Source organism: Crassostrea angulata, chromosome 4 (genome assembly GCF_025612915.1).
Source record: "Crassostrea angulata isolate pt1a10 chromosome 4, ASM2561291v2, whole genome shotgun sequence".
NCBI lineage: Eukaryota > Metazoa > Mollusca > Bivalvia > Ostreida > Ostreidae > Magallana > Magallana angulata.
In genome coordinates this window covers 1,809,847-1,835,780 of record NC_069114.1, presented here as the reverse complement: position 1 = coordinate 1,835,780, position 25,934 = coordinate 1,809,847, and the positions used below count along the sequence as shown (strand labels likewise).

The 25,934-nt window shown below is 37.2% G+C and overlaps 1 protein-coding gene across 1 annotated transcript; it reads right to left on the bottom strand.

Moving 5' to 3' along the window:
• Nucleotides 1–1,231: 1,231 nt before the first annotated feature.
• On the bottom strand, nucleotides 1,232–25,389 carry LOC128181968 (NALCN channel auxiliary factor 1-like). The gene is made up of 3 exons (XM_052850553.1): nucleotides 23,087–25,389; nucleotides 4,497–4,671; nucleotides 1,232–2,219 (listed from the first exon to the last, which is right to left on the bottom strand). Exons 1-3 carry the CDS (start codon nucleotides 23,594–23,596, stop codon nucleotides 1,963–1,965), a joined length of 942 nt encoding a protein of 313 aa, XP_052706513.1. The 5' UTR covers nucleotides 23,597–25,389; the 3' UTR covers nucleotides 1,232–1,962.
• Nucleotides 25,390–25,934: the final 545 nt, after the last annotated feature.

Below are 25,934 nucleotides of genomic sequence, written 5' to 3'. Positions count from 1 at the left end.
TAGATTTAGAACTATCTCATTCATTTCTGTATGATAAATTAACCTTTAATTCCAACAACCAAGGAAATATTAAATATCTAAAATATTACATATAATATATTAGACTGAGTACCTTCGACGAATCGTCATCCTCAATGTCTTCTGCCGCCTTCAAAATATTGTCAAAACTGCTGGTAAATATTTCTGATTATCCGTATAGAAATGATTAAATCTTGATTTTTTTTAAATAAGTAACGACAGATTATGTTTTTTCCCTCTGTTATTTGTGATCTTGAATCATGGTACATAGAACGATAGATGTTTTCCATAGACTTAATTTTGCAGGAGTTCCCCCCCCCCCCCCAAATCGGTGGCCATGCTGTAGGTGAAATCTGTGGACCTGTTGTCCAAAACTTTTGGATAATTGGCTGTGTTAGATGTGACCAAATTTGAAACGTTTAGAACAAAGACTGATTCTACCATTCCATGTATACCATCCGGCTTATAACAACTCTTTTAAACACTTCAAAATTAAGAAACATGATGGACATTTTCATCTGAGGAAATAAGTGGCTGCTATATCTAACACTTAAGACAGTAATTTTGGATTCTTTAAGTAGATAATTATAGCAATTAAAGCCGCTCCTCACCAAGAGGTTTGATAACTCTTGAATCCATAAATATTAGTTTCTACTTGTTTCACAGATATATAATGATTTATTTAAGACATAAGAAACCATTCTTTGAGTATTATAAAGTGATCAGATGTGGTAGGGGGATTAAATCCCATGAAGTCTGAAGGTCTTTATGATAGATCTGACTCGTGTTCGCTCACCTCAAGGTCTTTATGATAGATCTGACTCGTGTTCGCTCACCTTAATATCAAAAGAACGATTCCTTATAATTACTTATATCTATATAATTTTCAGCGATTGTACGATTACATTTTGAATGCTAGTGTAGTCATTGGTGAATTATATTGGACAATAAATTAAAAATTCATTCGTAGTGTTAACACAGACAAAGACACTGAAAAATGTAAATATATGTAAGTAAATATTTAGTTTTTTAATACATAGTGTTTCCATTATGTACTCGTCATCAATGACTGTGGCGGCCCTGGTGTAGTGGTAACGATGCATGTCCTTTATATTTGAAGTTTGAAGTCCATCGTTTTCCAAAAAAGGACCAGAGCTCCTTTATTGCAGCTAAACTTGACATAGAGGCAATAAGTCTTGAAGTCAGCCGAGAATAAAATCCATCTCTTTATTATGTCAAACAATACAATTCTACCGAATAACAAGTAGAAATATGTCAAATCAATAGTTGATAACGATCTAAGTCCAAATCAGATTCATCGATAAATCAGTTAGGAGCCCAACGTAAAGAATGAATAAATAAATCAATCAAATAGTCAATGGATAGATCAATGAACGAATCAAAACATAAACCAATCAATGAATTCATAAATATATCAATCAATGATCGGGTAGATTAATCAATCAGTGCAATAAAATCAATCAATCAATAAATAAATAAGTAAATAAATGCATAAATAAATTCAATGAATGACCAAATTAGTTGATAATACGCATAAGATATTAGAAAGCAACTGAAAAAGAAACCTATGGCCGACATGAACTTGATCAGTGAGTTCTCGGGCTTATTACTGTGTATTATTGGGGACCAGCTGCTGCACATATGGCTGTATAGCCCAAAACAGCATGAACGAAACATAACGATAAATACCGATGTTCATGTACGGAAGAATAGTCAAACTACAACAAAACAAAATCACGTTGTCCAGTTCAAAACTTAATAAATCATCATATTGCTCTCGTATATAAAAAACCAAAAAAGTAAAAATGACCAATACGAACAAAACTATGTCCGCCATATTTACCCACAGACTGACACACAGACAGACACGCACGCGCATTCGTTCTTGATTATTCACTACAACACGTCAACACAATTTTACCATTAAGTTAACCCTATAGAATAAAATAGTAACACAGTCCTAACGAAAACAAATCCAATTAGATACACACACATTCTTGTCAATGAGTTTGTAGTCAGAGAACAGCAGGAGTTACGTTCCGTGGTATTTGTGTAGAGGGCAGCACTGACGTTGTGACGTGACGGAAATTGACGAAGACATTTTGCATTTTTGTCGTCCGTTAAGTAGCACTGTTTGTAGCATTGCTCCGAAAGACTTGGCACCATATCCGATGATGGATCTACAAAAGTTTACACACAATTTTATCACACGTTCCTTTCAAATAACACACTTATACATTTCTTAATGAAAGTCGTTTTAACAGTATATAAAAACATATACAAAATGGGACTGCAAATACTTGATATGAATTTAATCAAACTTGACTTTACCTTCTCAAGCCGATTTTACATGACATAAATGTTACATCAGTAAACAAGTAACCTTAATATCAAAACCAGTTCTTAATAACTTGCCTTTCAGGAAAAAATACCGGAAGAAAGAACATCATTTATGCACAAATTTTAATTGCGTACAAACTATTGCTCTGAATTAGAATCTAAAATTCACGTCTTTTTAGCCAGATTTTTTATCTCAAAATTGTATCGCATGTCTTCGACCAATTTTGATAATAAAAAACGGGTCGCTTAACACCAAAATCCACGAAAAATAGACTAAGTGCTCATCGTAAAATGACGAAACACCTTTTTGTCATCGAAATGCATGCCGTTTCGGCGCACCTTGTGATATGCGATATGGCCAAATTAGAGTTATCTTTCTTAGCATAATGTATTTGAACCTAACGATAACGTCTGATGCAGGAGGAAAGAGGAAAATAACTGTTATTGACAAACATAAACAGTTGGTTGTTCAATTAGCAACGGACACGTGTAGATTACCACCTTTTTATCTTGCAAACCAACAACCTAAATATTCCAACTACTTGGGTTTCGTAATCCTGCAGTTCCCGGTCATAAATCTAAACATAAATATTCATTATTCGTTGATATTCTCATTCATGAATACAGTTTGTTGTACCAGAAATGCATGCTTATCGGCCATAAAAAGAGAGGAGAGATACTCAGCTAATAGTTGCTGAATCAGCATTGATATATTAATTACAAATAACTGCTCTTTTAGATGTGTCATGTTTAGAACAATTCTCCCCTGCAAAAGCATTTCCCATCTTTTTATCTTAGAAAATAATTAACACGAGGTATGTAAATGAGCAAGTATTTGCGGGTGTGGGCCGCTTATGAGTGAGTATTGGTGGGTGTGGGCCGCTTATGTTTCCTGTCTGTCGGCATTAAACGTGCCGATTCCAGGTGCGAAAATCTTAAACAGTCAAAGGTGTAGATAAAACAGCACGAGATGGGGTGATGGTGATTGGTTTGTAATGTATGTACTAAATAAATACAGCATGTTAATTAGTATGACATATAATCGTATGCAAATCAGTTGTTTATGTTAATTAGACTGTAAATATTGGTATGTGCCTTCTATATTCCACATTGCACAAGTCTATAGGATAGCCGACTTAAGACTTCTGTATGCAAATGCGGAACAACATAGATAGGATGTCAATCGGCAGGATAATGAGTGTGAATGAATATGTTAATGAGTTAACTTGCCAAACTTTTATTGTTTAATATGCTATTTTTAGTGATGTTATTTACATGTAAATGAAGTGCATGTACATGTTTGACTCGATACGTTTTGGGATGCCAGAAATTGAGAAAATCAGTGAATAATCAAACTGTACCAAACACACAGTAGTACATTTATTTAAATGGTAATTTGGTTATTGTATCTGAAGTCAAAATTCATTATGCATGTTATATCGACATGTAATCAACATGTTTTTAATATCATTTTATTGTTGTATCAATTGATGTTTTGCTTTTAATTAAAAAGGTTTTTTTTAAATGCCTTGTCTTTGCTTCGTACTTTAGACCTAAATTTCAGCTGCAAAATTGTAACGCACGATTTTTATTATGTGAATTCTAAACTCCATCACAGAATGTCATATGAAATTTAAGTAAAAAAAGTGGTTTTTTTGCGAATTCCTGTGAATCATTGCAATATTGTGAGTTTTGAATTAACTGGGCGGGTGTAGCCACAAAATTTACAATGTGACAACCAGTTGTCATATAGTTGTGAACCTTACATTTATAACCCATCTAATTAAACTTACAATTTGACTTGAATATCACTTGAACTTCATGTAAAGTGTTTTACATCTGAAGTTTACCCAAAGAGCCCAAACTTCAAGTGTAAATGACCACAATAGGGTACAGCTAAATGTACCTGTGTTACTTGGGTTTGCAAACGGCCGGTAGACTCTGGTCCCACCGTCGCCAACTTTACTCAAGGCAATACTCAGCCTCAAGTCTGAGTTTTGAGCTCAAAGTCATGCACTTTCGTTTTATAGATTTGAGTTGAGTACTGAGTCGAGTGATTTGAATTCTTGGTGACAGTGTGGCCGGACAGCGTAGCCGGACAGCGTGGCAGGACTTACCTTTGCATATAAAACTAGGTTCCCCTGCATAGGTTGTCTCCGTCAGGGGTCGAAGAAATGGACACTTGTGTTCTACTCCTGAGCAGAAATCACCACAGGGGGGTATGCGTGAGGGCGGGGAGTTCCGGCTAAACACGGGAATATGTTGTGTGCATAGCCAGTCCCTGTATGCCTTCTGAAACAATGGAATAATGGACGAGTTACAACAGTATTCAATGCATCAATACATCCACAAACATTACAGAGAACTCTATGAGTTACAACGTCATTCTACCCATTAACTATAATATGTGTAAGCATCCTTAAGTTACAAAGAATGGTAAAAGCTACATAATATATATTGCATCATAAACGATCTGTAACCCTAAGCCTCTTGATGTTACAGAGAATTGGATGAGATATATACACATTGATTCAACTCATCAACAGATACGTGTAGATAAAGTTACAGGAAATCGCTTTATTTACATCCTCATTCGATGTCTAATACACATGTATATACGAATACCTCCTGATGTCACAAAGAACTGTTATTTTATATATGTTTACACAGTCAACAAAGATCTCATTTTAATGTCAAACAAAAAATTACCATGCAAATATAAGGGTGTCATACTATATGTGTGAAAAGAATTTATTTCTTAACATTCTACAAGAAGTCATGAATAGAATTTGATATTATGTTTTGTAATTTTTATCACTTTTGTTATACAATGAATCGTTATATCAATAAGTACATTGCAATTGTGTTAAATACATGTATTCCATATACATATGTTCCGTTGATTTTATTTTTCCTTTAAGCATTCTGCATCAAAACTCAATTATAATTCGTTATGTTAATTTACGTCATGTAATCATATAAAACACGGGACGACCGTACCCAATCTGCGTTTTATGTCAGTGTTTGTACAAATTCAGTATAAAGTAAGTGGTAGAGAAGTTCTATCGATCGGTGAACTCACATCAAATACTTGGCCATATGGACTCATTGATTTCGTGGTAACGTACACAGAAGAGAACTTAAAGGCAATATAATAATCATGGGGTCAAGGGGTCACTAACGGGGTTAAAAGGGTCATTGACGGGGTCATTGGAATATTGACGGGATCATTGGAACTTTAAATAGTTTTACGGGTCATTGACGGGGTCATGAAGACTTTGACGGGGTCAAAGGGTCATTGACGGTCTAAAAGGTCATTGGAACTTAAAAGAGTTCTACGGGTCATTGACGGGTCATGAAGACTTTGACGGGGTCAACGGGTCAATCAAGCAAACACAGAGAAACACGCCGCAAAATGCTTCCTTTGATGCCACGGACACAAGGCATGACGTGTATCTTCCTTCGGAAAAATGTAGCAATCCTTCAGTAGAGCACAAACAACTTATTTCTGCATCCAAAGATGCTTTGTGACAACTGATCAATTGGTTTTGGAGAAGCCGAACTGAGGAGCGGGTACAGTTTGAATAAATAACCTCACTTGAGTCTTCAATGTTCAGGTGAGCTAAAATCCAGCTCGAAGATGTTTGCAATATATTTACTATGTTCAAATACAAGATTGAAAATAAATACAAGATTTTGAAATGTTATACTGTGGTTTCATCAATATTCGTTGAATACCAATTTTCGTTGATTTCGTTGTTAAGTTTATCCTTGAAATTAAATATTCATTGAACTGCAATTTCTACTAATATTTTGTATTAATAGGGTCATTGGCCACGAATTTATGTATCCTTGAAACTGTGATTTTCACTTTATCCACGAAAATTGATACCCTTGAATATTAATGAAACCACAGTATCTTTGATTGGTTTTGAAAAGACTAATTCTTCATGTATTTTTTATCCTTTATAAGCTTAACTTTCACTAACAGGTCGTAGACGTAACCCTCTCGTTAGGTTCTAGATTAAGATTCCCGCTGAATTAACGTTTACAAACCAGGTAAACCTTCTTATACCGAAACCCTTGTAATACGATAAATCCGTGTCCCGGCCTACAGCATGAGTTTTGGTGCCATGATAATATTCAGTTTGACATTCTGTTAACAAACATTTCGGTATAGACAGGTTTTACAATATTCTATAGTGTAAACTATGCATTGTCATCAACAATGTCGTATCAGTGCATACAAATTGAATCAAGCACGCTCGCTATGGACAGCAACATAATAGGTAGACAGACATACATAATTGAATCCCCACCTGCCTCATGTACATGTATAGTGTATACAGGTAAGACCATTGTCAGATCGATTTGATAGAAACATATTAATTCTAATACATCGATAAGCGATAGTTTATATAATAATCCATATCCATCGCCTCCTTCTATTCGTTGATGTATTTGTAATTGTCACGTGATCGTTTATCTAACATTCGGGAGGCCGTAGATCACGTTAATTGGTTAATGCAGACCGGAAGCATTGACGATTGGTTGATGTTTGACTTAATTTGGAGTCGTTGATTGACCGATCGTGAGAGTGGGTCATAAACGGTAGGAGATAGAGATCCCGGGTAGTTTACACCGAGGGCTGAGACCGAGGCATGCTTATCAGGAAAACCGATTACGTCATTTTGTTTATAATTACATGCGTGTGAAATCTAAAAAGAAAATGGTGAGCTTTGGAAAATTATGTACAATATCTTTGTACAAGTAGAAGATATTCATTTTATTTACGGATGTCGATTTGTTCTTTAGCGAAAAAACTATAATTATTATAATAGCAAAACTCTTTCTTTTTAACAATACCAACTCTAGTATATCTGCGAAGTTTTAAGAAAATATTCCATCTGGTTCTTTTTTTGAGGCCATCTCAAAATACAGCTACTTTTACTAAAGGAATATAATAGGAAATTGCTTTTTTCCACATTTCGAAGCAGACAAAAAAATATTACAGAAGCGATTTTCCTCATATTGTGATATGTGATTAGTGACATCATTTTCTACCTTATATAAAAAAAATACTAAATTTTACCGCCTAGTTTTTAGTGGGGATAATTTCAAATATACATTAAACAGTGTCAGTTTTGTAAAAATTCTGAAACTTGACCTTTGGTAAACACAATATAGCAAAACCTTTTGACCATCAATGATTAATATATCTATATTAGTATATATCTATATTAGTATATATCTATATTAGTATATTATCTATATTAGTATACATAGTATCGAAAATTATGTCTATGCATGACCAGAGAAAAATGGTAAAAACAAAGTTGATGAGCTTATTATCTACACAGACATACACAACAATAACTTGAATTTAAGTAAGAAATGGAACAGACATGTCAATTCGTTGTGTGAACTTTGTCTGATTGCTGAACATACTGAAAACTTATCTCTACGTAGTTGGAAATATACTGGACAAAAATGGAAGGAAAAACCTATATTATTACATCAGTTTTTAATGAAATTTATGTCATTTGTTTTTACAAATTCTGAATATATAATGGACTGTAACATGAAAAAATCATATCTGCAGATAGTCTTAGAACTATAAGATAAATAAATATACAATTGGTTTACAAAACATGTAATTCTGAAGAAGGCTTGTAATATCAATGATATGTTAAATCAGGCACCAATATTAGGCCTGTGGTCTATATATCCACAATATTTATGTATTTCGATGATAATTATACATTTGTGCACTGTTTATTAGAGAGTTAAAAAGACTAAGTATAAAACTGGGTGGTGTGATTACTGGACTAAATTACATTATACGACTGTAGTATTGTACGCATTATACGACTGTAGTATTGTACGCATTATACGACTGTAGTACTGTACGCGTTATACGACTGTAGTATTGTACGCATTATACGACTGTAGTATTGTACGCATTATACGACTGTAGTATTGTACGCATTATACGACTGTAGTATTTTACGCATTATACGACTGTAGTATTGTACGCATTATACGACTGTAGTATTGTACGCATTATACGGCTGTAGTATTGTACGCGTTATACGGCTGTAGTATTGTACGCATTATACGGCTGTAGTATTGTACGCGTTATACGACTGTAGTATTGTACGCATTATACGGCTGTAGTATTGTACGCGTTATACGACTGTAGTACTGTACGCGTTATACGACTGTAGTACTGTACGCGTTATACGACTGTAATACTGTACGCGTTATACGACTGTAGTACTGTACGCGTTATACGACTGTAGTATTGTACGCGTTATACGACTGTAGTATTGTACGCGTTATACGACTGTAGTATTGTACGCGTTATACGACTGTAGTATTGTACGCGTTATACGACTGTAGTATTGTACGCGTTATACGACTGTAGTATTGTACGCATTATACGACTGTAGTATTGTACGCATTATACGACTGTAGTATTGTACGCATTATACGACTGTAGTATTGTACGCATTATACGACTGTAGTATTGTACGCATTATACGACTGTAGTATTGTACGCATTATACGACTGTAGTATTGTACGCATTATACGACTGTAGTATTGTACGCATTATACGACTGTAGTTTTGTATGCATTATACGACTGTAGTATTGTACGTGAGTGTTGAGAAAACTATTTATTACAGTGGCTATAGCCCAATCACAACTCCCAAGCCCTATCCACCCCTGTATAGGGGCTGTTTCGATTGCGTCATCTTGCTATTACAGAGGACATTTTATCAAAGTGTTAAGCGGCGCGGGAACGAGCGCATTAGCAGACAGGTTGTCCTGGAAATGTAGAATCACGTTAGTAACTAGAGTCTTCGAAGAATGCATGATATCAGATTTTAATTACTGAGCATTTAATCGGAAAACAGCCATTAAATCAATGGAGTCGTGGAGAACATGTTACACTAGGCCTGGCTTAGGCTCGCCGAGGTTTGAGCGGAGGTTGTTTTAATCCAGAATCCAATGAAGAAATCACTGAACCGCTTCAAAGCTGAATGAGAAAAAAACACTCCCTGCTTATTTACATAAAAAAGTCGACAACTCACATGGTTTGTAGCTGATTGACTTTGGGCCCGGGGATAGGAGCATTTAATTGGGCATTCTCTCCGATTCTCGGCTCATTTTACATTCATATAATGCAATGAATGATAACCGCAGGGAAATTCCGAACGGTTTTTGACAGTTTTAATATTGATCAATGACAATGGGCATTACACCAGTGTAGCGTTTTACAATACCCCGGTGTATGTTTTTTGTACAGCTTTATCTTGGGAGAAACAACTGTAAAGCAACAGTTATTGTTATAACCTTAAACAGACAACAAAACATCTAACTAAAAAAAATTACCAGGCACAAAAAAACCAGATCCATAAATAATATAAAACCGGAAGCAAGTATAGAGGAATTAGATGGGGGTGGTGGTTGCTTTGTATGAGATCCATTGAAGATCATTAACCCATACCTCTTTGTTTTTGAGGTTTGTTCATACAAGTGTCGATATACACCTCGGCAGGCCCGACTATCCTAGTCATGACGTCACAGACGTAACACCGGGCACTCCTACAGACTCCTACACCTACAGTAGGAGTCGGGATTACCCTGTGGTTTTTCTTCTTGGTTGAACTTCTTTATAAAATGTCACAAAGTTAAAAAGAATAGATACATTACAAGCATGAGTTTATCTATCTAGTAAACACCTGGGATTATTGGGCGACATGTTGTTCATTTGTAACACGTCGTAAGATAGATCTTTGGTAACCTTATACATTGGATATCCTGTACTGCGTAATGATTTACCATTATAACAACACGTCAGGGGAAACACACAAAAAAAACTCTGAAAGGTTACATCATGTGTAAACCATTTACTTAACTCTACGCGTTATATAACTGAGGAAACGATTCTGTTACCAAATCAGACTTTGAGATATTCCCCAGCCCCCACGAGATGTGTAGATAACATCCGGAGTGTGCGTTCCGTTATCGCTACATCCAACAAGTGCGCCGAGATCACTACGGGAATTTTACATTCTCCCTTTCATCTTGTCTTTTATAAGTTGTGTACAGTCAACAAAAGCCCACAAAGTCTCGGCGATGAGCTTAATGGTCGGCGTACGAGATGTCAAAGAGAGAGAGAGAGAGAGAGAGAGAGAGAGAGAGAGAGAGAGAGAGAGAGAGAGAGAGAGAGAGAGAGAGGGTGCAGTTCTTGCCCGCCGTAATTTGTACATCAAACAGGATAGGTACCTTGTGTTAATTAAACAGACTGATTAACATTTAGTGGATTCGTTTAGAGGGTAGGCGTTGTTTATTGTTTATGTGTCTTTATTTATCTTGAGTATGGAGGAAGGGGTATACTATTAAGAATCCAGAATATGAAATAGTTAATTTGAAAAAGAAGCCAGTTTGGTATAACTCAATATTTATCAACAGATGTGAGTTCATAATTATGGAAAACCTTATAGAAAACTTGAAGATAATAACTTATGCTCATATTCTATATTTAGAATTCGAAAATTGCATCAAATTCACTGTTGAAAAATAAAGAAAGAATACAAAATAATTTTGTATGAAACATTCGTAGCTCTTTCATGTAACACAACTTTAAAAGCTCTATGGCCTTCAATTCAAAACGAATTCCACCCAGTTTCATTTTTTCAAGAACTATAGGAATACATGTATATCATTTCAAATAATGATAAAACATTATCTTAGAAAAATCCTCATATTTTTTCTATTGATGCTTAATTAAGTTGATTAATTGTTAGACTTCATTTCGAGTTCTCGAAAAACACTCTCTGAGAATCTAGGCCCCGGGTCTAAGTTTTGCGGACCAATGTTCTCGGTTTAATTATTTCTAATTCCCTAATGCTTCATGTAATCAATGATAGAAATAATGCATACAAAGTATATCCCTGGAAATCGAAGACGATGGCAAATCAAATAAACAAGTTAGGAAAACAAATTTGAAATGATTCGGTAATAAACCATTTAAGTGTTCGGGAATAATTACATGAATGGATCAGGATAGGGGGAGGGAGGGGGCTGGTGTTGGATCGACCCTGTATTCCTCTATGATTACATCTAACCTCTCCTCGGGCATAAAGCTATTCTATTCGATAAGCTGGTTGCATAAGATCCCAATCTCTTAGAGACGCTTTCTGCATACGAAGCACGGTTTATCAGACCAGGCCACGGCAGAAATCAATACCCCCCTCTCTGTCCCCGAGAGCTCGGCTCTGTCCATAGCAAACACACGAGGTTAGCCATCACTGATTGTGACGATCAGTCAGCCATCTTATTAGAATCATTTATCAAAAACGCAGCTATCTCGAGCGAAATACCTCCACCAGCCGCGCGGGTTTTTATGTAATTTCCATGTATGGCGGCTCCAAGTGTATGACAACGTGGGAGCTTTATTCCAGGAACTCTTGCTCATGAATTACCAAGAACAAACTATTAAGTTTGGAGAATTCACGCGTTTTTTGACGCAATTTGGCGTTCAATACGTCATCAAGGTGGCTAATTTTCCTGACAAATGGGCACTTATTTTGCAGAAAACAAAACTATATTTATATCCTTGAAACATGTTTTATAGACATATCAAAAACGAAATATAAAAACGATATTGAAATTTTGGGGTGAGAGGGAAACTCGACATGTTATCAAGCCGGTGGGTTTTCTTATGGCATAACAAGTTGATAGTAAAAAAGGTTTAATTAAATGGTCGCAAAAGTACAAGTCTAATTATTCTACATGCATGCTAATCTATTTAAAAGTTTAAAATTAAATGCATTATATAACAAGAACTATATAATCAAAGTTTTATCGTACATTGAAGTGGACTTCTAACAGGTTCCAAAAACTATGAAAAATAATGAAAGCAGGGAATGTGATGAGAAAAACGAAACAGTCAATTAATTGTTAATGATAAAAAAATCAACATAACAACTTCACCTTTAGATTTCTATAAACGTTAATTTGTAGGATTACATGTATCTCTTCACATAATTCTAGCAATATTTCTCACTTGCTGTATATATTTTCCGCAATCTTTACATGTTGATTCGGAATTCCCGGATAAGGTCATGATACGTATGAAAAAGTCTTCTAAAAGTGCTCTGCCCTACCCAAAAAATGTAAACATGTTTAAATGTTTGAACCATTTGCTAAGATGGTCTTATAGCACGAATTTAGATTTCTCTAAAGCACCGTATATCCTATAATTTTTGCGATGATCTGATTTTTGCAGAAATTCGCAGTAATTATATCCTGTATTATTTTATATTGGAAACTTTTAAAAATAGCAAAAATGATTGACACAAATTAAAAATGCTTCATATTTTCCCAAGTTTCGCAAATATTGTGACACACGAAAAAAAAAAAACAACAGATATACTTTATGTCCCAATTTCATTTTTCCACAGGTACATGCTTTGCCTTCTTCTATTACTGCAAGAGTCGAACTGTATGTATATACAATTAATATCCCAGGAAATTACAACATGGGGTATTCATACGTACGAGTGGTGCGTATGTTCATTATTGATCACTACATAATAATACAACTATCGTCTGCCATGTAATTGTTGTAGACTTTGAATTGGTCGGGTAGCAGTAAAATAATACAAAATCAAATTTTTATCTGATTTGATTTATCTAATTTGTGTTCTGTCTGTAATATAGTAAATTTAGATCCATTGCTGTCCCAATCGTAGCTTCTCGGGCCTCTCCGACAGAGCTCGGAATTTCCGAGTCTGCCGAAAAGGCCCGAGAAGATGCGATTGTTGCTGTCCTTCAGTTGTTCCCTCTCCTCCGTCCAAAACCTGTACTTATTTGTGCAATATGAAAGCTGTTTGTAGAGAAATATTGGCATCAATTTCAGAGATTGTGCTCTCGCGGGTACAACAATTACTGCATCAAAGATAGGACAATCCGTAGTTAAATATACTCAGTACACGCAGGTCGAAACTGATTGCATTTAAATACTTGTGGGAAAAGCTTGATTCAATTGAAGTGCCTAATTGGTGTCAAAAAGCTATTTAATCAAGAATTATAGATTTTCATCAGCATCAGCAATCAGAATTCATACAATATTAAAAACGTGTTTGATTATTCAAGTCGAGGGGTTTGGCTAATTAACGGTAATTGTTACAGGGAGAATATGATCCCAAGGCAATTGGTGAACAAAAGAAGATTTTTTTTTTATATGTAACAAAACAAATTCTACAAACCAGGTCATAAAAGGGGAAAATCTTTGATTGAAAATAAATGTTATATAGATTTCTAAACGCTTTACAATCCGAATTTCTTTCGAAAGCGAGCTTTACATGTACAAGTAGGCCTATAGTTCAACGGCTCTGATATAACATTCGTGTAATTTTATTTCGATAGTCTTTGCAGAATAATAAGCAAAAAACTTGCAAAGTATACAAAACTTATGTTGTGATATATTTTAAAATCAATAAAATCTATTCAAATCAATGAAAACGTAAATCGTAGGCATTTTTCAAGACCCAGTTGCAAACAGCAATAAACGGTTATGTCTCTCTGCCCCCCCCCCCCCCCCCCCGTCCTCCCCCCCCCCATTATCACTGCGCCACAATCGTATCTTTTTCTTAACTTTGTGCCATTTGAAAGTCTCTCAAGGAAAACAGATTTCAACGATCAATGCATATGAAAAGTACAAAATTAAACCATATCTTGGCCTCTCTAAACCCCCTTAAAATTTTCAACAACGTTCAACATAAATAACGTCTTCCTTGAAGAAAGCGCGTCATGTCCCTCAAAATCCCACGGTTGTAGCGAGCTATCGTCGTATTCCCCAAAAGCTTTACCAATACCACGTCAACAGCAAACAGCAAATAACGTTTTTTGGTACCACTAAATATTTATAACATCTTCAAATAAACTATTTGACCCATTTAATATTCATTGTAATACTAAACATGCTTTTTTTATCGTTATCCTCATTAAAAGGTGAGAACTAAAAAAGTTGTCAAAATTCAGACCTTCGACTGTCTATTCTATTAAAAAAAAATGTTCAAAACCTTTTTGTCCACTTATTGTACTATTGGTCAGTGAGGCCCACATTCCTATGGCAATAAAATGACGCCGATATTCAGTGCTTTGAGCGGCCTAAACGTCTTAAGAATTCAAGAGGCAAATTATGTAACGTTGAGGACAACTTAGGAGTACTTTTCTGCGAACCTCGTGAAGAGCTTCAATCTGGGCAGCAAATGTTTCGACAGCCACAAAACTGCCAATTGAGTCACTTTACTAAGAGTGCATCCGCCGTCCTGCACTTTTTAGTTGTTTAGAATCAGACTAAAATTCATTGATGACGGTGGGGGTCGAGGGGAGGGGGGGGGGGGGGGGGGGGGGGTTCGTGGGATACATGTGGAGGGGAGACCTGCAGATAAATCACCGAGGCATGTAATCACCGACTTGTGTGTATCCACGATAAATGGATTCCACAAATTGCTCAAATACCGATTATGAGAATGCAATGCCAGTCTCTTAAGCATAGTTTAATTCAATGAAAATGTCTGCTGATCAGATTGAACGTTTATGGAGGATTTTTTTTGGTTGCTGTTGTAATGCTGTGTGATAGAAGAAATAAATGTATCGCAGTAACCCGGTGTGACAGCTGCTTGAATGAATATCTGCCCGGCATGCAACACGTGGCGCGAGTCGATACCAGCAGGTGATTCAAATTGATGAAGTTCGCGAGTCGCACCTGAAGAACAGGTATATACTCGCGGTAAACACAGACCGCTTGTCAATTTGTTGTAATTAGGGTGGCTTAATTGAAATTGCACGGTAGATAACGACATTGGCCGATCACAATGATTACATCACGGGCCGGGGATCGATACATAGCAGGCCGCCAGCCTCTTAATACGGCCTCCTCTCCACGATCGAATCTCTCCTTCCTTCTACAATACGCCGTGCCCGATACGTTAACCATAATGCTCTTTGTTTGTAAACTCTGAAGCTCCAATCTAAGCAGCCAGTTTTTACTTACCTTTGTAAAAATTAATATATACTTTTTGCTCATGTGGTACGAGACATTAAAATGTACGTGTTAAAATACATTTAATAATACACGCACTAGTCCGAGATTTCTTCTGACACAAATCCCTGATTTTATATGTCAAATTTATGTATAATATATATTTTACGTGACGTAATATGAGAGCAGGGGTCAAAGGAATCTGAGATATTACACATACGTGTACGTGCACATGAACACACACATAGTGAATAAGAATATTGCCCTGTATATTGCCCTATCTCTATATTGCCCTGTCGATGATCTCGGATGTAAATTAACGCACGACGAAGCAGATAAACCGGGATTAAGGTCAGACGACATTTATTTAACTTTTTCCAGGAATTTGTTAATGGATTACTACTACTTTGACAAGCTTTCTTACAAAAATTTAGGATACCTTACCAGGCATTTCTGCAAAATACTAGAATTTGCAATCTCCTATATATTCTTCTTGAAAATACACTTGAATTGCTGATATAAAAACAAATAATTATACAGCACAGCGGTCGGGCTTTGACCTCACAACTTCTATAACCTATGCTCCTGACAGTGAGCGGCCACGGCTCCAGCCACTCGGCCACATAGTCATACATCCATAGATAAGTAAATTCTAATCATTTAAAAAATAAATCAAAAATGATAATTTTATTGGAACTCTTCATTACGAGGAGATACAAAAAAGATGCTCGAGGAACGTGTCGTATGACCTTTTTTTATGACGTGGACCTTTAATCCACCCAATCACATCCCCGGCCCGTTAAATTCCTGTAAATGTTTGGAAATAAAATTTTATCAGAATTAACAACAATCAATTGGGCCAGACAAGGATTTGAACCTAGATCCAAATCAATCTTTTAAACATAAAATTAAACTCTAAGTTCAACCTCTGAAAAGGCACGCCGATCATGCAAATATGGGTTTGTCCTTCATTCTCAATGTCTCAATAGTCGAGATCAAAATACAGTACAATATACCCACAAGCCATGTTTTTAATTTAATATATTGGTATCTGCATTGTGGCTGGTTTTAATAACTTTGCTCAGATCGAATTACAAATTACAAAAGAAGTTCTGTGAAGGGGTTTAAGATCTCAAGTCCAATGATTGTGGACAGATGGCGCTCTAACGGAAGTCGAATCAAAATAGGATAACGCCAAATAAGCTTTCAGAATCTACTTAGCACCCTAATTCTGCTATTCTGCTAAGGGCAGAATTTCTACCAATCCTCCACTTCCTGTTGCCTGTGTTTGAGCCATGCTGACCTCTCCTCAGTTCAAAGACAAATGTTACTGTTATATCTCATCGCCTGCATCTTGTAGTTCCTGCTGTTGTGTTCTGTCCTAGAACCGCGGCATCTGTCGGCCTGACCGGTAGGTGAAAGTTTAACACAGGTAGAACCAGCACCAAGGCCCGGGTTATCGGATGCTGTGGCCTTATCTCGAAGAATTCCCCAGATTTTGAACACAGCAAATATTCGTGTTTAGATCCTCGAATCTCGGGAGGGTTTGCCTCAAGGTCATGGCATGCATGTGTGTTATGTTGAAAGAAAACCACAAAGTTCAGAGCGGGAATGAGCAGATGATGTATTGCTGGGGTTTTATCACTAGCACATATTTTTGAAATGCACCTTCAAGAGCAAGTGAATAGACTGAACTTTCTCTAGTATTACAGTATTTTAAAAAGCCTTTAATTGATAAATCCTCCTTTTTTCTGCTGTGAAAAGCACAGCGGCATAGCCCATTAGACCTTGTATTTCATAAACCTACAACTTGATACAAAAACGGCGCTTGAATTATGATACTAGTAATAACAGGAAGCCTATGTCTAATATTGTGTAAGTTAAAAAGACTTTAATGCCAAGTTTTATGGATATTGCTTAAAGTAAAGTCCCCCGTGTCCCTCGGCTGTCTAACCCCCCGAAGATCCGGTTTCAAGCGGACATATTCTTCAGACCTTCGTTTCCAGAAATCAATACAATATTTGTCAGTCGAGAACAGTTGGCCGCAAGAAATAATAGCATCTCCCCCTCCGCCACTCCGATTTATCCTCAGTATTTAAGATATTCCCTTATTCAGTTTGGAATGCATTAGTGAAGAACAATGAGCGTCCCTCGTTATGTGGCTCTGTCCAATACCTCCATTTACGGCTCCGGAGTGATGCATGAAGCAAATAAATGCTTACTTCCGCGCAGTATCGCTGTGTACACTTGTCGCGCAGGCTTTGTTTGCACTTCCTGTTTCTGTTACAGCGATACAATATTCCCCTGTTGAGATTTAATTACTTGAGTGAAAAAAGTGATTTGTCAACAACGTCCAATGACAGAAACGTCTGTTTTTGAACTTGTATTTAATTTGATCAAACATTCTCCATACTATTTCAACATCACTTTATGAAATATTAATTTTTCTCAACTGTCGCCGGTATAATCTGGCCTGTCAGAGATTTATGTTTGGGTTTTTTTTAACTGAAATAAAATCTAATAAAATGCTTTTGCTTAACAACTTGCTCATTGTCTATAAAGTATAAAGCTCAAAAACATGTAACCAAATTTAGAATACAATTGAAGACAGTTTCCACAACCCTCTATTCTTTGTTTAGTCAAATTGCTGGTTTCCAAATACAAAACTATCGTCTTTTCTGAATGACTATATGTAGACTTCTACCTGCTATTTTCAAGACAGCAGCAGTGACCACATTTAGACTATAGTATCAATATCCCTTGATAAGAAGAATATCTGTAAAAAGATGTAGGAGAATATTGAAATTCTAATTTGAATTTTCTTTAATTAATGACAGTTTACGGTTAAAACCATCTTACAAATGTATCATAAACTCTAGGGTCGAACTGGTGGGTGATTTGATGACCCTCCAGCCTCCTAGATCAAATGACGTAAATTATAGTAGTACCGCATCGTCCGTTCTATGACGTCATTAGGCTACTTGAGTAGGTAAAACTCCTACATTTTTAGTAGTTCCGAGGTGGTCATTTTACACCTTAAAAAATAATAATTCAATGTGTAAAAAGTACCATCATCTCCGTTCTATAATTGTCTAAGCACGATGGAGATTTGTAGGTGTGTGATGACGTCAGAAGAAGACATCGGAACCCAAGACGACGGAACTGACGACTGTACATAACTAACAGATCGAGCTCAGCATCAAACGGCTGGGTAGAATAAAGAATAACAATGGAAGCTATGCTTAGCGCTTTGAAAACCATCCTTGCCTAGCAGGTATTTTTCCTCCCCCGCAACTAACATTTGTACCAACTTGACCTTTCACCCTTGCCAACAAAATCCAATGAACCCCTCTACCATACAGTGGTTTTATCATTAACTGATACGTCTTCCCGTTCCTGGGCCAAAAGAACAATATCCAATTTCAGGAATCTATGGGAAACATGATTAAACGCGAAATTATACCGGTCTTGTACTGTTGCTGATGATGCTTATTTGATTTTTGGAGAACCGTAATAATTTGATTTTGAGCAAAAAAAGTCTGTGAAAAAAGAAACAATTGAAGTTTGTAATACCAAATAAATCTGACACTTAGTTTATCTGCAGCCATTCTTTTAAAAATCGTTATGCAGAATAAGAAAAAGAAGGGGCAAATGAAATCAGACAGAAGAACTCCGATTACTCCATAGAAAATATTAAAGCAATCTTGTTAATATTCCATCAGAACCATATATAACAACTGTCAATACAAGGATTAGCGGTCAAAAGCAAACAAATTCCCCCATAGAGCTCCATCGGGAAGCCATTGTCGGCAATATTTCTAAACCCTCGCTTATCGCTACGTGAAGTCAGAGGAGCAGGAAAAGAGGGGGAACAGATGGGAGCATTGAGCTCACGTAACATCCTAGTCCCACAGACGGGCACTGGGTTCGTCTGCAGGTCCTATCCTTTTTTTTTTTTGGTGTAACTGGAAGTTGGAATGGGAATCGGTTTTTCTATCAAAACATTAGCTTGATCTTGAATTAGGTTAAACACATCCATGTAAGAACATTTAGTACCGGACGACTAATGAGTGAAATCAGCAGACAAGGAAGTAGAACGTAGACGGTAACTCCGGCATTAATCCTTGAACCAGGTGTAGCATGGAGACAATGGATTAACGTCCGGGGGGAGAGTCCCCCTCACACAATAACATAGTACAGCGACAAGGAAATAGGAATTCCTGGAATCAAGTCCATCCATTCATTATCTCTCTGTGTCTCTCTAATTAACATCCACCTTCTTCTCTGAAAATTAAGTTGGAAGGCGGAGGTGTTGGGGGGGGGGGGGTCGTGCACGGTTTATATGGGTTTATCATGCCATGTTATTTCTCTCTCTCTCTCTCTCTCTCTCTCTCTCTCTCTCTCTCTCTCTCTCTCTCTCTCTCCAGAAGATGCAAGGCTCCTTATATATTTCCTTCTCAATCGATGTGATTGCACTTAAATCTACAAATCTACAGATGACATTATGGCTTAGTATAATGATCAAAACTGAGTTTCACAAAGAACTTTTCCACAAATGTGGTTATCTTTTTTGGAATGGTCTGCGACGAACTAAATTTCAATAAAATTCTTGGATGGCAAATATTACAATCACCATAGATATGATTTCAGGTATTCGGTTAAAAATAGGTAGATTGAAAAAATGGACTCAAATTGTGTTCTGAAGTCGTGAGCTGTTTCCTACAAGGTTTCTTAGAAGACCATCTATCAAACGACTTTATGTTTGATAAAAAAAGCCTCACACAAGCATGCAATCATGTCGACAACACCCGCAGCTGAGATTCCAATTTATATAATCATATCGGCAGTTTAATGAAGTGTTCTCAATACTTTGGAACAAGACCGTATTTTGTCTTTCTTGTAGACTACACAAACACGGCTGTCAAAAACAGCACACTATACTACTCTTTCCCCTATTGTATTTTTGTTTATCGTCCATATTGTTTATTTACATGATTGTACAATCATCCTGTTGCCCATTGAGGGCCCCTAATTGGTTGATAAAATTGGTTGTATATATAGTATATACAAAGATCTCAAAGACGTCGTGTTTTGGCGATTCTGTCAATAAATATAACCGTTTCTCGTTTGAGTTTCAATACCCACCCCCACCCCCCCACACACACACACACGTGCATTTTGTTAGTTTAAAGGACACAAAGTTGCATTTGCAATTCAAACGACATGCAGGATGCAGATACCCGGATGTTATCGAGAAGGGGTTCCCAGGAAGGTCTCAAACAGATCAAATTAAAATCTGCCTGGTTTTATCATTAAAAATTCCAATGAAGAATTGGTTTTCATTCTTGTTAATTCAGTTTTCAGGGTGAAAGGATGACAGAAGAGAGAGTAGATGATCAAGGGTTGGTTAACTTCACGTGTTTAACATACATGTGACAAACATTATTGATATTGAAAAAAATGCAATTAAATGAGTACTGCGACCCCATACGTGTGTTTAACATTTACGTAATGTAATATAATGATACAGATTACGTAATTGTATGTCTTCTACAGTTTTTTTGTAGATGTATCAGTTATATACATTGTATACTTAAAACTTTTATGTCACAACAAAATTTAAAATTAATCCGTTGTTAGTTTTTCCAATTACAATAGTTTGATTCTACCATTTCTCTTTGCTGCACTTTTTCAATTTCTTATAACCATCTATTCAATCTAAATATTTTTGGAGCAACAAGAGCAATATCTTGAGTTCCTATATTTCAATAAGGAAGACATTCGACCGTTTCCAATAAACATACAACAATTTGATCATTTCCAATTGTTTCGTAATTTCAGTGGATGGACTCCCTCTACGACCCCGTTACGATTGCAGTACATACATCACTGCGACTACACAGGACTGCCTGCGATAATTGAGTGCTCTCATTCCAGTGTGTCTCGGGGGAGCAGCGTTGTCCCATTTCTGGGTTTAATTTAAAATCAATAACACTATCACCGGTGTTTAATTTTCCTCGGGACAAACTTCCATTAACTCCAGGCTGCCATGCTGCAGAATGGTCATTTAATCGCAAATTTTGAAGAAAGAAGCAACTTCTAAATTGATTTCTCCAATGCCTGATGTATTTTTGACCCAGTACACAGAATGCTAGTGTGTGTTTTGTCTCTCGTGAAAAATAAACCCATTCAGTACTACATACAGTAGGACGGCGGGCGCAGAGTCAGGATCAGTCGAGAATTGATTAAAACAATGCTATAATAACTGCAAAGAAATTCAACATGGTGGTGTGGGAGAGATGGGGGTAGATGGGGGATGGCGCCATCTTTGTCACGAGCAGACGATCGACTATCACTCTAAATATTAACTTCTTTCTTTAAGTAATAGCTGGTTAGGTTATTTAAGTATATTTCTTGATCTCATATTATTATATACCTGAAAACGATTTTCATTTTTCAGTGATATTCCATTCTTACCACAACTATTGAATATTTAATTCCCCTCAACGTGTTTTAATAACTGTGAAAAAATAACATAAGATTAAGAAACCGGTCAGTGACCGCCTGAATCCCGGAATTTCAGCTGGCGAAGTCTGAGCTGGCTTTATATCATGTGCCATTCAGCAATGGCGATGGACAGCAAACCACAGATTGGTCCTGGCATGATCATGCTAAACTGACATCTTCCTGGCCCATCTAATCAGTCGGTGGTTGCGCTAAGACGGGTAATTTTCGGATCATTGAGGGGAAGACTCTCGTTGTCTAGATCAAAGGCAATCACGGTTGAGGACTGGATTGACACAGAACCCCGCGGTAATGTCCTCAGACACAGGGGACGGTGGCGAGGGGTGCGAACGGAAAGAGGGCGATACGGAAATGGATTAGGCCTTGGGTTTTTATTTTATTATCTTTGTAAGTTTTTTTGTTCTTTATCTATGTAACGTATACATATAGTATAGGATGGTAGGACTATATTTCATAGTGTTTTCTGAGAGAGAGAGAGAGAGAGAGAGAGAGAGAGAGAGAGAGAGAGAGAGAGAGAGAGAGAGAGATTAATTTCCTTTGAGTCACTCCTTCACAGTGCTGAACTTTGCTACGTTCCTTAAAATCAGCCATTTTTTTTTCTTGAAACCACCGTATCATGTATAATGCATAAATCTGATAAGGCATGTGGTCCTGTGTATACAGGCAATGATGGAAACACGCGCTGACTGAGGCAATGAAGCTATTATCACGTTAGACTTACTTTCAACCTTAATTGACACGTGTTTTCTACAAATCCTTCATTAAAACACATACACACGAGTCGGAACTAGGTCGATCTTAACATGGCGGAGGATCTGCGATTAAAGCCACATAAATGCCATACAGAGCCCTCCGTCAGCTGGAAGCAGATACGGCAGATAATTCCACTCCCGAGACGTGCCCCAGAGTAGATAAAGTGCCATTTAGAATAATTTGGCTACACTGCCAGATGCTTGCGCTACCGATTTAACGGTCAGCTGGCTTTTTGCTCGGAGCAAGTAAACCACGGTGGTTTGTTTAAAAACAAATAAATCGGCGGGTTTGGTTACATGTAAATGATTTATCTGTAGCTGATCTAAAAAAAAAAGAAAGAGAGAAGAATGAATGAAATGTACTCACCTGGCAAATGCTGCACCCCCACGTGACGGAGTACACACTATCACAGTCGACTCTCTCCAGTAAACTAACAAACAGTTCAAACTCCTCACGAGCTCGGTTGTCACTGTTCACCAGCTCTACCATCGTCTCATTACATCCACCACCCACCCGCCTCCCGTCCCACGGGCTGTCTTGAGGTAATATGTGGTTGAGGGTGTACTTATTGCAAAACTTTAAGTGAATCGGATTATTGGGAAGACCCAGGAACGTCCGAGGGGTGTCACAGATATTGCGTGTCAGTTGGTCATCAAGATAAAGGCACTGGTTCTTGAATTTGACGGGGTAAAACAGGGGTCCACAGACATTGGAGAGGTCCGCGAATCCGGACCCCAAACACGCTTTAGTAAATAGCATGATGATTACAATTAGAGCCACACAGCGAGAGTAAATGCACCCAGCGGCTGGCCAGACGGTCGGTTTGTGTATGTTCTTAACGTATGACGTATTCCCATCCTCATGACTTAATATCATAGTTCAGAAAAAGAGCACAGTTTCAAGAAATTTAGGAAAAGCATGAAAGGTTATTAATATTTTTTTCTCGCTTAATGACTACATTTATCCAAAAGAATTTGATACTCCTTCGTTTAAAAATACACTTTCTTCCCGTTTTGGCATTACCTTGATGACGAGGCCGCTGAATCGGTGGCCAGAGTAGCCCTCAACGATAGACTGAATAAAAAATCCTCTTGCGAGCTGGCAAAACTCGATTGCATTCCAATGAAACATGAACAGCCGAGAAGAAAACGGCATCACTCCCTCACACAACACTTGTTTTGTAATTTCCAATCATTCACACACTTTTAGAGGTAATATTCCAAAGAAAAATACAAATTTAACACATGTTGAATATCGAAATATAAGTAAGTCACCGCCATCTTAACATTCCCAGCAATTACTCGCATCAGCAGCGCATGCGCGCTTCAAAGAACTTGTTGATCTATTTCGTGTTTATTTCTCTGATAAAAGAAGCTTGTCCGGCTCTCTCTCGCCCTGATCTCAGGAAGTGGCCATACGGGTTCCCCGGTTTATATCTCTCCAGTGCAATTCTATAGGAAAGCAACACATTAATACAAATATCTTTTAACCCATTGAATAAATTTCACGGAATTTTCCCTTTTAGACTCCCTTTAAGCACATCCGTCAGTCGGTCCCATGTAGAGCGCCATATGTGACATATTTGCGGGCTTTTTTTCAATTACACTCGTATATTTATGTAAATATACTGCACCAGTTGTAGAGTCGGATCGATACGATAGAATTTCGGAGCGGCAGTGTATATGTGACAATATTCAGTGGTATGGCGAGTTTAACTCTTCGCCAGTAATAAAGCAAAACATGCTATTGATTGCTGGACGTTATCCGGGATTTCAAACAAAGTCCGATCCGCCGGCCCGAGATGTGACCCGTGTCTCCTACAGGCGATCGCCGCGGTGGGGCTGCGCGGTGAGAAGTTTCGGAACCCCCGCAATGAAAGCCTGGATTACACACAATTTATGTAAATTATTTTTTTATGCGGAAATCTTAACAATCCGGGCAGGTTGCCTCGGTGAGTAATGGTGACCGTCCACGGGTAGTTACGTGTCAATTTGGCGCCACTTACTGGCGCTAGTGACTGCCTCTGTGTGTCGTCAGAGGGACGTACAGTTTGCTTATGAACAATTAGCACGGCGAAGATGCGCTTGTGGCTGACGTTAATAAAATAACTAAGACTGATCGAAGCCGTGGCTAGCTCCTCGGTCTGTGCTTGCGTTAGTTTCACTCAGAAAGCCGGGGTTCCAACTATAATGAACAGCTATCATTCGATCACATCAATATAGATTCCAGATTAAAGAACTTAAAATAATAGGCCACAGAAATTGTACAGTAAATAAAGCATGAAGTGTCATCAATGATTTGAATTGATTCATCTGCTGGACTCGGATGTATTGAATGCAGGGCTCGGACACGTCAAGTGAAACAATACAAGCGACCCAGGAAACAGAAGGCAATAAAATCAATACGTTTGGCAAATGACATACTGTATTTCAAAGCTCTTAAGTTTACCATAACAACAGAAGGAGATGGTTTTATACCCCACCTGTGTAAATTTGATTTCCAATGAAGGGGTTTTTCTTCCGTCTTTAAAAATATTCTATTAGGATACTTGTATATTGTGAGTACTAATTTAAAACTAAACTGATGTTTGTTTATTCATTCTAGATGGGAATAATGCGATTACTTTTATTTCATTCGGATCCTTCACAGTCTCAAAATGATGAATCGATCAAACAGCTGATTGGTCACGTGATCGATTTTGCATCTTCACTTTAATGGGTTATATATATCTGGTTTTATTTTCAATAAAATCGCCAATGAGCTCCAGTAGGGTATCATTAATCCTTCTTGAATGGAGACGTTAACAGTCAATTAAATTCCGTCGCTCACCCTCTTACGGATACATTGCGTGCAGGAAGGGCTAGCAAACATGTCCACAGTTCTCGCAATTTCACGCCGAAATCTCTTGATTGTTGTCACGTGATGTCACGCCATTTTATGTTTACACAAAACCACATTATCAGTTTGTCTGTCTGTAGGTATCACAGCATCTCCGTATCCCCCCCTCCCCCCCAAAAAAAAATTAAATCGAAACAACAGAAAAACATGAAGTGCATAAATCTGGACGCCAACGTTCAACTAAGTCACCAAAAAGTTTTTAAAATATAATTTTTTTAAAATGCAAAACCCACCTTCGATTCAATTTGCTGTATTAAAGCAATTTGAAGTATTTTCGAGAAGTACATTTAATAATGTTGATGCAATTCAGTCATGT

Bases quoted from the DNA above. Each gene is read 5' to 3' on its own strand.
- LOC128181968 (XM_052850553.1), bottom strand. From the start codon at position 23,596: ATGATATTAAGTCATGAGGATGGGAATACGTCATACGTTAAGAACATA. The intron at 4,672-23,086 runs GTGAGTACATTT...CCATTGTTTCAG, and splicing joins GGGGGTGCAGCATTTGCCAG to AAGGCATACAGGGACTGGCT. The intron at 2,220-4,496 runs GTAAGTCCTGCC...AAACTTTTGTAG, and splicing joins ACCTAGTTTTATATGCAAAG to ATCCATCATCGGATATGGTG.